The following is a 14305-nucleotide window of genomic DNA, read 5'->3' as shown; positions in this document are numbered from 1 at the left end:
TGGCCGTTGAGGAGACGACTCCACTGAGTGTAAGGAAGATCCATGTGGACTATGACATGGAGGTTGAGGAACTTGAAAGGAGGCTTGTAGAGAAGTAATAAGCCCAGTTAACAGTGTTGAAATCTGTGTAATGGCCTGCTGGGCAATGTCTGGCACCTGCGGCGTTTGTCCCATGTCCGGAACAGTGTGAGGAATAGGCAGTGGCTGAATGCCTGGATCCCGCATATCTGGTGAAATCCTGCCTTGTAATTTCCTTCTTTTAGTACGTTCATGTGTACTGTATGATACATCTGAAAACATCTCCAGGGAGGAAGACGAAGAAACATGTAACACCTCTTCCCTGGAAGATTGTGTGATTGTGGTCTTCTATTGTTACCCGACGGTATTCTCCGAAGTGAGAAATCTCGAGAGTCTGGATGTGATATGTGATCACTTGGTGATTTTCCCTCCAGGTTATGTTCTAAGTGCTTTCTCTTTTGAGAATGCTTCGATCCCAGTACGTCTTCAGTTGAGTGGGCTCCCAGTAATTGAGGGTTAGGTAACGTCCCCTGTCTGGATTTTGATGGTTATTGAACTTTCCCTGGGTGCTTGAGGCTTGGGTGAGATGCCTCGATTTTGGGGTTTGAGATGTATATGGGTGCTTTGGTGGACCCTTCCGCATAGAGTCTTGAGGCGTCTTTTGTGGTTGTGTCGGTTGCGCCAGCATCAGTATGTGCGTCGGCTTCGAAAGTTGCGCCGGTTGGTGCGTCAGCGTCTTTGAATGTGCTTACGTCGAAACCAGAGTCGGAGGCGCATGGTGCGTCGGCGTCGATGCGGGCGCCGTGTCCGACGCTTGCCACAATGTTTTTGAGGTTTTTCTGGAGTTGGAAGGACCTTTCCTATGGAAGTGCTCTTTGTACCTCATAACCTCACTCGAGCCCGAGGAGGTAGGCCCCATCGATACAGCTCTCTGGGTTCTTTCCGCCTGATGCATCGCCGGTCCCGGTGACGAATGTGACTCTGAAGGAGGGGCATAGGAGCCCCCAGCCAACCTCAACCTCTCTATCTTGTTTGCCCTTTGGTGCCGGGCCCGGGGCGACATCTTTCCACAATGCCTGCAGGACTCCTGTATGTGGTCTGGGCCCAGACACAAATAACAGGCTACATGCCCATCTGCGAGCGACAATTTTGCTGCAGGTACACGGTTTGAATCCCGATGGCCTGGACTTCTTATGTCCTTCGCTTCTTTCCATTTTTTCTATTTTTTAAACTCTTTACTTAATTTTCTTTCGATCACTGAGGAGAGATCCAAAGCTCCGCGCGTGGAAAAAACAGATTAAGGAGAATCTGCTTTTCCAGCGCGGGAACTCACGTGCAGCCGCACAGAGCTAAGCTCTGTGTAAGAGCTTTCAGAAGCTCTGCCTCCCGGGCCTGAACAGACAGCATGGCTGATTCAGCCCTGCTATCGATGGGAAAACTCACATTCATAACATTACAGTAGTCTATGTTTGATATCACCAACGTATAGATTAGAGTAGCGAGGTCCTAATATTGTATTGATGTATCAATATATATTCTTCCCTGTTAATAAAAAGTTTAATAAAAAGAGTAGCAAGGTCCTATTGGCTTAGAAAAAGAGGACATAACAGCCTCATCAGTCTAAGCTGAAAAAAAGGCTCTTTTTTAAAACTCCTTCAATTTGTGCATCCATTTTTTTTTTTAATTTGACTCTAGCATAACACCTAAACTACATATTTTTTGACTCGTTGAAAGGTCAATGTTACCAAGAGAAATATATTTGGGTAAATCACAATAACACTGTTTTGGATCTTTCTTGTAGGACAGGTTGTAAAGCATAACTTTAAAAAAAACAAACCATATAATCCCCACCCCTTCAACCTGTATTTTTTTTTACCCTTTAACCAAAAATAATGAAAGTAGGGAAAGGATAGTTTCATAAACCAACTGCAACTTGCTAATCCATAGCCTTGTCTGCAATGTGCTTGAGTAATTGTAATCATGAACCAACCTTCCTCCTTCCTATTTATTGATTTTGATTAAGACATTTTTTTTTTTAATTTATATTTTAATCCTTCAACTCAGGTGATTCAAGACCATCGATAACTCATAGGTAACACTCCTTATGTTTTACTCGTGGTATATTTTATTTTTTTAGGACACACGTCTTTTTATATCGACCATATCTTGTTCTTCTATCATTATTATTGATACTCCATTTGCACTGGACAGATTTTAATTAAAAATGTCTCTGCCCCTTGATATTTGTCTCATATCTTTTGCAGTTATGGTTTAAATTCAAGACAAAGCACCGCTAAAAATGATCCCTCGATTCAACTGTGGTTACAACTTAGATTTTAGCAAAGCAGGACGTATCAATCTTTAAACGCTCAGTTATACACACATGGTTAAAGGGTAAAAAAAATACAGGTTGAAGGGGTGGGGATTATATGTTGTTTTGTAATTGTTACATTTGTCCCTACCATTAGCGGGTAGTGAGTGAGGATGTAAAGCATTCATTAGAGGCGATTTGCTCATCTCCTTGGTTTCTTAAGTGCCACAAGAGTCCATTTTATCCCCTATGCTTTTCAATATGTATTTAAAACCTTTAACAGACCTTATTAAGAGCTGTGGGATTTGGAATTACTATGATGCTGGCAACATCCAGCTTTATGTACATTTAGAGAAGGATATAAATGATGGACAATAAGATGAATCAGTGTTTTGTTAGCTTTAACTGAGAGATTATATAGTAATAGACTAAAGCTGAACCTTTCCAAGACTGAAGAATTATGATTAGAAAATCCATCATATCTACACCTAATTCCATTAGTCAGTCTATCATAACTACCATGCTCAACTGTATTAAAAGTGGAGGACAAGTTGAGCAGAACCAGTATGGAATTATGGTCTCTATATAGATCCTGCTTTAAATCATTTTAAGATTGCTGCCAGGACAGTTTCCATACCATGACAAGGTCTAAAATCAGACTGGCAAGGATCTAAAAAATTATCTAAAAACTATTGGAGGAGAGTTGTAGTCCCACAGCTCTTTCTATAACTTTACTCAAAAAATGAATATTCAAGACTGGTCTACGATTTAGCTTATTTGACTCCACTGTTGATTAACTACACATCACATAATTGCCTTTTTTAGATAAGCATGTATTATGCTTTCAGCTAAGGAAGCATTGATCAGTCTACTAAACCATATTTAGTGGCATTTATTAGCCAAAAACGGCATTTGTCAAATAAACATAGTAGCTCTCATAATATCCAATAGCATATCTGCTCCTTATCCAGTGTCTGAAATGTAACCATGTTACATTCATAACTAGAGGCAGATCACTATCTGCTCTTAACTCAAAACAAACTTGAGAGATCTCATCCCTAAATAATCCCACAAACTTATTGTAATATTGAACGGCATATTTCTGGCTTTTGAGAAGTGTGGGAGAACAAATGTTTGACTATTGAGAATAGATCTCTTTCTGTCCCGAGACAATGCTATAATCTTGGAAAATGACCACTCTCTGCAACTGTCACCATTGCATCATAGGTAAAGGCACAAGTTTTATATAACCCTCCTTGACTTTCTCCATTCTCTTTCAAGCCTCAGACCTTCACGTTTCATCCTTTGCAAGTCAATAGTAATCCAAAGGGGAGGATTGTCAATTATTCTGATTTCTGTATTCCACCAAGTCACCATTTCCTCAACATCTCACTTCCCTTTTCCTATGGGGCAAGTATCTAGGGTTTCTAAAAATACTAAGGGGTTGATCTATATCTCTACTGACCTACCAGAGGAGGCTAAACCAGAGGGAACATATTTAATCACGTGATGGTTGGACTAAGATAAAGGGGTGATTAGTACATCTGCAACTCTTACATCAGCGTGCTCTCCCAGATAAGATACAAGGTATGACATGTAGTGTGGGTTGACGGAAATTTCTTGAGACCTTCAATGCTATCATGATGGACATAAAAATCAGAGTTTGCACCAGATAAAATATTTTCTGCATAAATATTAAAATCCCCCATTACTAAAAGCCTGGGAAAATCCAACACCAGGTCTGAAATAAATTCTATTAATCCATTTAGGGAGTTACCAGCATTGTTTGGGCATGAAACATCATAACTAATCCCAACAGCTCCAACTTAATTAAAAGACATTGAGAGATAATTAACTATTTCTCCATTTGTGAGTGTCAGAATCCAGTCTATAATGGGAGAAAAGAGAAAAGTTTGCTCCTCTCCCATTAATTGGCCTTACATAATAAGGTCTTCAGTCTTTTTTACAGCCTGTAACACAGACCTTCCTATCTGCTGATGCACTAATAAATGGAATTGTGAAGTTAGAAGTTATAAAAGAGAAACTAACATTTATAAGAAAGATAAAATGGAAGTCTATAAAACAAGAGTGCATGTGATAAGGCTTCCCTCCTAAGGAATCTCACCCTCAACATGTACCCAGGTTAAGGTTTACACAAAATAATCCATATGCTAAAATTTGGAAAATATTCTCAAACCCTGAGAAATCCAAAGCAAAAATTACTACCAAATATGAAAGAAAAGAATATTTTTTGAACATCGGTCAGTCACCGTGATCCTCTCATTTTGCGGATGTTATTTTGAAAAAGAAGGCGGCTTCGGTCCCGTAGGCTGCCGACAGCCCCCAGCTGCTGCTCCTGGGACCTCACCTTGCCTGGCACTCCGCGGTGGTCGGTGCTACCCTGCCAAAACCTCCGGCAGTAGCACCTGACGTAGCCGACCATCTTCTCCTCGAAAGGAAAATCCACTTTCCAGATCAAAGACCCGTAACCAAACACCCACATTGCTTAACTCGTCACCGCTTAGCCCTCACTGACCGATTGTGCAAGGAAAGCCGGTATCCATACAGCTGGTATATTAGTGACGTCCTCGACCGCGAGCAAGACGCTTGGGTATCATGGGAAATATAGTCCTGACCATGCTAGCGAGTTTCCGATATGGCGAGACTAGGGGACCTATACCCTACCGTAGTCAAACAAAATAAAACAAATAAAAACCTCATACCGCTTTCTTGCCACCCGAGTGCTAGCAAGTCAGATTCTGCTGTGCTTCGGCCACTAGAAAGAGATCACAAGTGAAGACTGTACCGAAGATTATAGAAAGAAAAAAACTACAACTTCCGAAGCGAAGCGTTTTCATCGCCTTGCCCCCCTGATATGACATCAGAATGAGGAGCCAATAGCGGAAGAAGGAGGTAGAGAGGGCTACCCAACGCCGGGTTCTGGAAGTGTTTTGCGCGGGTAAAAGAGTTTGTAGTTTGGCAGAGGCTGGGGAAATCCTGGCTTGTGGAAAATTCGCTTCTTTGCTTTTTGCAAAATTTGGATGACGTTTGCAGACAAAAATTTGGTATGTAATAACTAATTCAAGCCACGATGTGTTTGTGTACTGGCGCCATGATCGCCTTATCCTATTTATCTACAGAGAGAGAATTTGAAATGTGCGAAAGCATGCGCATGCCCAGCCATCTAATTATTCCTCGTTCATTGCGTCTGCAGTCGCCGCTAGTATAAAATAGAATACCCAACTTCACAGCCTGACCGCAGGCTTTTTACGCATGCGCTGATGCAGCCAATAGGAAAAGAAAGAAGGCCGCACGAGGAAAGGACGTCAGAGAGAAACAGGAGAAATCTAGAGGACTGCCATGAAAACAGTGAGTGCGTTTTATTAAGTAACCGGATGCTTAGTTTACCCTGTAGTTCGCTGGAAGTAGGAGAGTTTGTGGTTCTGTAGGAAGGTGACAAAGACTTCGCTGTGGAAAAGTTCCTGGCAGCTAGGATGTGAACCCCATACTGGGTGGGGATGGCAGAACACCCCTGTGAAGAGGCTGGGTGCCGATTGACAGGATCGGAGGTATATGCCACTGCTCACGTCTTGACTCTGCTGTCAGTGGATTAAAGCTCTGCCTAGCACTCACTATCAGCTGGACCAAACCAGTGTCCACAGCAGAGCCATAGCCAGACAATATGGTGCCTATGGCTAAGTGAAATAGTGCACCCTCAGACCGATGCAGTACCGTGCACTGTGGCTAGCTCATGGCTTAACATGCGATTGGCACGCATTTGGGGGGGGGGGCATAACTCCTGATGCAGTACGGGGATTGGCGCATAGCTACTAATGCTCATCTCATGTAAATTCCATGTAGATGAGGCTTTTAGTGAAAACCTGCGGTACAAAAAATTTCCCGCGCGGCCAGTGCACGCATTGCAGTTTTGCAAATTTTAGGCCAGCCCCTGGCTGGCGTAAAGGTATACCACACTCAAGGGCATACCTATAAGTATTGTCATGATACTAAGTAGGAGGAACCACAGGAAGCAGATTCAGGTAAAAGAAAAAAATAATTCTGGGGGCCCAATATACATACAAAAATAACCGGTCCAGGCCCTGTATCTTGTGTGTGTATATTGTGCTGTAACGGGAGAAAATGGATGCTGGTATTGAGCATCTATTTTCCCAACCCACACTGACACACCTCTCCAGTACACCGGATGCTGAGGAGGTGCTAGGGAAACACAATTTTCCCTAGCGCCTCCTTTTTAATGTGACCCCTCATTTAAATATTGCATCGCATGCCCAGGAGAGGTGGCTGGACGCGTGTTACGAAAACGGGTGCTCAACACTGAGCGCCTGTTTTCTATATACCAATATTGCCTGCCTGCCTGCCTGTACACAACACGACACTATCAGCTGGAAGACTCTTAATTTTTTAAAATTTAAACCATAACATTGTTACTATTATAATCCTATAAGTAAACTCAAAATTAACTTCAAAATATGAATTATGCATGAGATATATTTACATACAACGGTGGCAGGACTAGTTTGAGAAACAGGCTAGAGCAATGTGCCATGAACATTGGTATGCTTTCAGACCTCATTAGGTGTGCCATGAAAAATTTATGACTGCCTGATGCAGATTTAGACTAGTATCTGGACTCTGTTCTCAGCACCTAACAGGAACAAGTCACCAGCAATGGCTCTTAACACATAGCAGCTCATGTCTGAGAACATCTGTAATAATGCATGCCTCATCTTCCTAGCTGAAGCATGAGCTATGAGGTGCAGTAATTAATGAGCAATTAAAAAATTGTGCATTTGTTATAGATTTTACATGAAAAAAGGACAGCGAGGTAAAAATATTACTTAAAACATGCATATTATATTTACAAAAGCTATTGTGATGATAACCAGACACTGCAAAAAAAAAAAAAAAAAAGACATATGCTTGGAACCCATATGGTATTAGGCCTACTGCAATGTGTTGACTGAGGGCTTGGCCCTCAGAAAGCCATGCGTAAACTGAATTACAATTACAATATAGTCAACCTCAGCTCCCATACCAAAAGTGCACTAACTGCCAGCACTTAAACAGTAACAACCCTACCTATGAAAAGGCAACACTGCAAATATTACATCAGGCTCTAAAACACCAATACACCTCCTGTTAGGAAAATAGACAATAATCAGAGGAATATGCGACTATTATATAATGTCCTTATTCTTTTATTATTAACAAAACATGTTTATTAGCAATGACATTTTTAACAAGTGGTTAAATTGCAGACAATATCAATGTTTAACACAACGTTTGTACAGACATGTTCATTATTATCCAATTAACATTCATTTACCCTATAAAAATAAACCCTTAAACCCTAACATCCATATATGCATTACCCTCCATTCATACTCTCTTACATACACACTCATTCATGCAAAACACCCAATCAAATCACACAAAATCTACTCAGCAAGGGGAAATTCCCCAGACCCAAGCTAAAATCTATCACACTATTATTTTGATAGCATTGATGTTATTTTAACTTTTCCTCAATACACTTCCTAATCCTCCATTGTCTTTCAAACTGCCGATTTCTCAAACTCCTGACGAGAGCCTCAAAGTTATGAAAAATGGAATGTGCCATATATGATTGTATGAGAACGGAATCAGTCTAATAAATTCCCCTGATGAAGCCCTTTACAGGGTGAAACAAGGCTCTCATCTGGAGTTTGAGAAATTGGGAGCTTGAGAAATCGTCAGTTTGAAAGACATGAGAGGATTAGGAAGTGTACTGAGGAAAAGTTAAAATATCATCAACGCTATCAAAATAATAGTGTGGTAGATTTTAGCTTGGGTCTGGGGAATTTCCCCTTGCTGAGTAGATTTTGTGTGATTGGGTGTTTTGTATGAATGTGTATGAATGGAGGGTAATGCATATATGGATGTTGGGGTTTAAGGGTTTATTTTTATAGAGTAAATGAATGTTAATTGGATAATAATGAACATGTCTGTACAAACATTGTGTTAAACATTGATATTGTCTGCAATTTAACCACTTGTTAACATGTTTATTAGCAATAATATTTTTTTGTTAATAATAAAAGAATAAGGATGTTATATAATAGTCTCATATTCCTCTGATTATGTTAATGTGCATATGAGATTTTCAGAGGAACTGCATGTTTTTTTCTACCTGATTTGGTTACCAGGAAAATAGACAAGACAGCTTGCTATAGATCCGTACACAAAAGCTACATGCTAGTGGAATACCTCAACTCAGTCATAGTTGCATAAGGCAGGTAGACCTTCACTCACCAAATAGAGATTAAAGAGATATAATGTATAAATAGAAACGTGCAGGCAAAATCTGAACTGGAAACTGCAAGAAGCCAGTCTCTATGTGCAATGCAATAATGGAAATACAGAATTAATCACCATTCATCAGAAAACATAACATAAAACACCAAAATCAAAAAATAAGAATGACTGATAGTAAAAAGCATTCTAATAAAAAGTACACATTTCAAAACAGCGGACCCACAGAATAATATCCAGTAATTAAAAACTCATTTACATATATTTTTTTTAAATTTCTCAAACATCAATAAAATATTTCAATACGGCGGACAGATCAAATACCTAATAAGTAAAACTAATAAGGATTTTTAACAATGTCTCGTTCTCCATATCTGGTAATTTGTGTTTTCCGTCACCCTGACCCTGAGATTGTTGTGGTTTAGTGGGGGGTGTGTGTGTGGTGAGGCATGCACAGACCTTTTCCTCCCTCTCACACACTTACACAAATATGCTTGCTCTCTTTCACATTTACACACATGCGCTTGCTCTCTCTCTCCCCCTCCTGACAGACACATACATGCTCTCTCTATCTCTCCCCCTCCCCATACACACATATGCTATCTTTCCCCCACATATGCTCTCACATCTTTCCAACCCACCAATGTCCCCCTCGTTATTCCTGCCTCCCCAATCAGTACCAGTGTCTTTCTCTGTCCCCCCATTCCCTTCTAAGCCAGCACCAGCAGTATCTCCCCACTCTTTCCCCCGTCCCTCTGTCTATTCCTGCCTCCACTCTTCCTCACACTGCCAGGAACATTTGCCTCTCTCCTCAGGAACTTAGGACACCACTAACATCCCTTCCCTACCTGTCTCCCAGACACCTGTGGACCCACTGCCCTCTTCTCCTCCTGACACCATATCCTGGGCTCAAGCTAGCTTCCCTCCTGAAGCCTTTACCTACCAGGTGGCCTGCTGCACTGTAGTGCACTCTGAGCGGGTCTCCAAAGCCACAGTTGCGGTAGAGCCTTGCTTTCCACGTGCTCATGGCTGGATCGGCTGGGTTCCAGGGTCCTTCTTCGTGATAGCCAGCTGCAGCCATTCCCTGCTTTGCTGCCTGCCACCGCTCTGCCTGCCTAGCCTTCGTACGGCACATGCTTAGCATTGCGCCTATATGGCTGCAAGTGTCTAATCACGCCGCCATGGGAAAGACTGTTAGTGTTGGGAGGAAGCAGGAAGTTGTGGCAGTTACGGCGTGGAACTAAGTCCCCAGTGTGGCCGGCGGTGGTGGTGCTGACACAGCGGTTCCCTTTAGGTCTGGTGCCTATGGCCACTGCCACACTGGCCGTAGGCTAGCTATGGCACTGGTCCCCAGGGCTGAGGGGATGGCTTTGGCACAGAGAAACCCAAGCACCTAATGCAGGGATGGCCAACCTTTCCTGCACTAAGCTCCAATGGTCCAGAATGCTCAGTGTTACTCTCTCTCTCTCAGTTCTCCTTATCCCCACAAGCCTTTCTCTGACTCCCACCCTGCTCCCACTGGTGTCTCATTTCCAACCTCTCCCCCTGCTGTGCCCGAGTGTCTATCTCTCAGTCCACCCCCATCTTGTCCCTGCTAGTCTTTCAGTTCTCCCACCAGTATGTCTGTCTCATTTGTTCCATCCTGGTCCCACCAGTCTCTCCCTCTTTCAGGCACCCTACGTTTATCACCGGTTTCTATTAGAAAGCAGAGCTAGGTCTAAAATTTTAAGGGAAAGGCCACATAGGAAATTTCAAATTGTCAAAAGGGCCCAGTCGGGATGGGGTGGGGATGACACATCTCTTGGAGTTTCTGGTGTAGGGCAGGGGCAGGCCAGACTGGACTTTGCTCATGAGGGGGGGGGGGGGGGGAGCTCTTTGGATGATTTGAAATATTTTGAAAGGGAGAAAACAGGGTTCCCAGAGGTGTGACAAATAATTTTTCGGAAGTTGCAACCCTGGCTTCCTCTTCCTCTGCCCCCCTCCCCCCCAAAGGGGGTGTGTGTGTATGTGTGGTTCACCCCCTATCCTCACTTCACTTTTGTTCTTGCCTCCTTCCCCTTGTATTTATTCCCTTCCTTCCCCTCTCTTCTCTCACTCCTCATCTCCCTCCCTCACTTTCCTCTCATCCTACTCCCCTTTCTCACCCCCTTTCTTCACTCAACCTACCCTCTCTCATCCTACTCCTCTCTGTCTCAACTTATTCTCTCCTTTCACCTCTGTTCCCCTCTTCCATTCCCTCCCTCTCCCATGCCCCTTCCATTCTCTTCCTTTCTCACCCCTTCCTTTACAGACCCTTCAACTCTCATCCTTCTCCCCTTCCCTCTCTCTCCTCTCATCCTTTTCCCCCTCTCTTCCCTCCTCCACTCCCTTTCTTTTCTCTTCCCTTTTTCACTCCCATCTTTCACTCACCCGACCCACTTTCAGCCTATTCCTTTCCCTCACTTGCCTTATCCTATTTACTTCCTTCCCCCATGCCCCCTTTCTCATCCCCTTCCTTCACTCACTAATCACTCTCCCCTCCCGCCTCCTTTCCCTCCCCTTTCTCTATCCCCTTGTTCTCTCCCTTATTTTTCCTCCTTTCCTTTGTACTGGTGGTGCCCTTCCTTCCTGTGGCTTACTTCACTGCTGCGAGTCCAGGAATCTTCTGCTGCTGGCGGGCCCTGGCCTCCCTGCCAACAGCATCAATCAGTGGCATGATCCTGGTGCCTCTTCTCCCCGCCAGCCACGGGTTAATTACAAAAAACCTTCCACAGGCTGAATAGCTTGGTGGGTGGGCCAGCCAAACGAGCTCGGCAGGCCATAATTTGGGGATCCCTGGAGTAAAGTTTTCCTAGAGAAGAGAAGCACGGAGTGAAATTCCCCAGGGCTTTGTATTGGAACCATTATTTCAAAGATTTATTAATGATCTAGAAAAATGAGCAGCGAGCGAAATGATAAAATTCACCGGTAACACACAGTTATTCAAAGTAATTTAAAACTTGAGCTGATTGTGAGGAAATGCAGAAAGACATTGTGAGACTGGGGGACTGGGCCTCTAAATGGCAAATGAAATTTAATGCAGACAAGTGCAAAGTGACGCACATAAATCTAATCTAACTAGGAAAAAATTAATCCTAACGAGGTATATGCAGGGCTAGTATCCATATTAGAACCCACCACAATATGTTGAAGTCTTCAGCTCATTGTGCGGTGGCGGCAGCCAGAAAATAAATAGAATGTTAGCAATTGTTCCAGAAGGAATAGAAAGCAAAACAGTGAATTTGAGACTGCTTCTGTACTGATCTATAGTGCCGCATCTTGAGTACTGTGTGCAATTCTGGTTGCTGTACCTCAAAAAGAAATAGAAGAGCTGGAAACAGTTCGGAGAAGGGCTCCTACAGAAATGATTGTGGATGGATTGGCTCACTTATGAAGAGAGGCTAAATAGGATAGTGCTTTTCGGTTTGGAGAAGAGACAATGTAGATATAGGATGTGACAGAAGTTTATAAAATCATCTGGTATGGAACAAGTTGAGGGAAATGATCATTTACACTATTAAATAGTTCTAAGGCTAGGGAACACTCCCTGAAACTAGCAGGTAACAAATTTAACACTCAGAGTATTTTTTCAGTCAGCACATAATTAAGCTCTGGAATTTGTTGCCAGAAAATATGGGTAAGGCTAGCAGTTATATCTTGAGTTTAAAAAAGGGTTTGGACATGTTTCTGGAGGACAAATCCATAAATAATTACTAGCTGGATATACTTTAGTTTCTCCACCTCTTAATTCTTATGGAGAGCAGCATAAAACAGACTTTATTGTTGGGATTTTCCAGGTGCTTCCAGGACAACCTGGACTGGATACTATCTGACCCAGTATGGCACTTCATATGTTCATACTTGATTCTCCACATCTTCCTAACTCTTGTTCATCCCATTTAGATTACAAGCTGTAAGGGTGGAGGGTGACTTTGTGTCCCTTTGCTGAAAAAGCTCTGTTTATCTGCTCTTTCAGCACTACTTGAAAACAAAATAATATTCACAACACCCTCTGCCTGGAGCATTACCGTGAAGTGTAAAATAGCTCTCGCAGCTGCTGATTTAGAGATGCGATTCTGCTATCTGCATCTGGTTGGTACATTACTTTCCAATTTAGATAGTGCAGGTTGTAAATGTTTTAAGTTCCAAAGTAATTGGTGTATAGAACACTTTTTGTTTCATTGACGAATAAAGCCCTCAGGATTGTGTGTGTAGGAATAGAAGACCAAGAGACCATTAAATAGCTTCACCTAGGATATTGCAGACCTTTTTTGGGCTAGTTTTTGTTCTTTCACTTTCCAGTTTACTAAATGTTCTAATTAATGTACTGTTTGGAAGGGTAAGATGCAAGAGAGGCCTTTCAGGCCTCAGGGGAAAGGAGTTATGATAATTGATCCCATGGTTTTATGGTTGCAATACCAATCTCAGAGATTCTATAGTATGAAACAGTCCTGTAAATTAAATCATTGTGTCTTATTTCTGACATGAATTCCCAGGTATGTGGGTGAAGCAACCGCGGCTAGGACTGCCAACTTTCAACTGTGAAATTCCAACTACTTAGACGCGCGTAGTAAAATTTTCACTTTGTCCTTCCACATGACTGTTTATTTAAAAAAAAAACCTTTTACTTGCCTTATTTATAGAAATCTGTGCACGAAGTGAAGTACAACCAAATGATTCCAAATATAACAATAACTGCCACCCCCATCATTAGGAAGAATCAAATACTTGTCATTTATCAGGTCACACAAACCGCCTCCTAACTAGAGATGTGAATCGGAACCAGAATCGGATCCGATTTCAGTTCCGATTCACATCTCTATAGATGTGAATTGGAACCAGAATCGGATCCGATTTCAGTTCCGATTCACATCTCTACTCCTAACTAACCTCCACCTCGCCCTAAACACTACAAAAACAGAGCTACTTCTCATCTCCCCTAACAACCACAACCCCTTCTCCACCATTCAACCCTTCCCGTTTCCCCAGCACATCAGGGATTTAGGGGTCACCCTCGACGGGTATCTAAACATGAAAAAATTTATCAACAACACCACTAAAGAGTGCTTCTACAAACTGCAGGTCCTTAAGAAACTGAGACCTCTCCTCCATCACAATGACTTCCATACTGTCCTACAAGCCACCTTGTTTAGCAAAATTGACTACTGCAACTCCCTTCTCCTAGGCCTCCCCGCAATTTCCATCAAACCACTCCAAATGCTGCAAAACGCAGCTGCAAGAATCCTCTCCAACTCCCAGAGATCTGACCACATTACTCCTTTCCTCAGAGATCTACATTGGCTCCCGATCCCATCCAGAATACTTCACAAGACCCTCACAATCATCCACAAAACTCTACACAATCAGAATATACACTGGCTTAACGACTCCCTCCACATCTCCACCAAGGAACGCGCCTTTTCCATTGCGGGACCAACCCTATGGAACTCTATGCCACCCGAACTATGCCAAGAACACTGTCCAAAAATCTTCCAAAAACCCCTGAAAACCTGGCTATTCAGCTTGGCCTATACTTAAATATCACGTCCTTACTTCTCACGCCCAATGGGTCCCCCCTTCCTCCTAAAGAAACTGGATAACTAAGCTATCTAAATTTTCCTCCTTTCAGGGTATCCCATCACTGGC

General features: G+C 42.6%; 2 protein-coding genes across 8 annotated transcripts in view; one reads left to right on the top strand and one right to left on the bottom strand.

Annotated features, from left to right (window-relative positions):
• CHAC2 (ChaC cation transport regulator homolog 2) overlaps positions 1-4967 on the bottom strand; it is a 45384-nt gene extending 40417 nt beyond the window's left edge. The window contains exon 1 of one of the 2 annotated variants that reach the window (XM_029593424.1): positions 4698-4967. In XM_029593424.1, the coding sequence (XP_029449284.1) occupies positions 4698-4832 (135 nt within the window). In that variant the 5' untranslated portion in view covers positions 4833-4967. The remainder of the gene's footprint in view (positions 1-4697) is intronic. The other variant, XM_029593423.1, reaches the window with a different exon arrangement.
• A 161-nt stretch (positions 4968-5128) lies between these two features.
• The window catches only part of ASB3 (ankyrin repeat and SOCS box containing 3), a 248569-nt gene continuing 239392 nt past the window's right edge, over positions 5129-14305 (top strand). For 3 of the 6 annotated variants that reach the window (XM_029593421.1, XM_029593420.1, XM_029593422.1), the window contains exon 1: positions 5423-5698. In XM_029593421.1, the coding sequence (XP_029449281.1) occupies positions 5611-5698 (88 nt within the window). In that variant the 5' untranslated portion in view covers positions 5423-5610. Of the gene's footprint in view, positions 5395-5422; positions 5699-5748; positions 5899-14305 lie in introns of those variants that run through there. The other 3 variants (XM_029593417.1, XM_029593415.1, XM_029593418.1) reach the window with 3 other exon arrangements.

The sequence above is a fragment of the Rhinatrema bivittatum genome, chromosome 3 (assembly GCF_901001135.1).
Source record: "Rhinatrema bivittatum chromosome 3, aRhiBiv1.1, whole genome shotgun sequence".
In the NCBI taxonomy this organism is placed as follows: Eukaryota; Metazoa; Chordata; class Amphibia; order Gymnophiona; family Rhinatrematidae; genus Rhinatrema; species Rhinatrema bivittatum.
The sequence above is the reverse complement of the archived record's forward strand: the minus strand, read 5'-3'. Positions and strand labels throughout refer to the sequence as shown.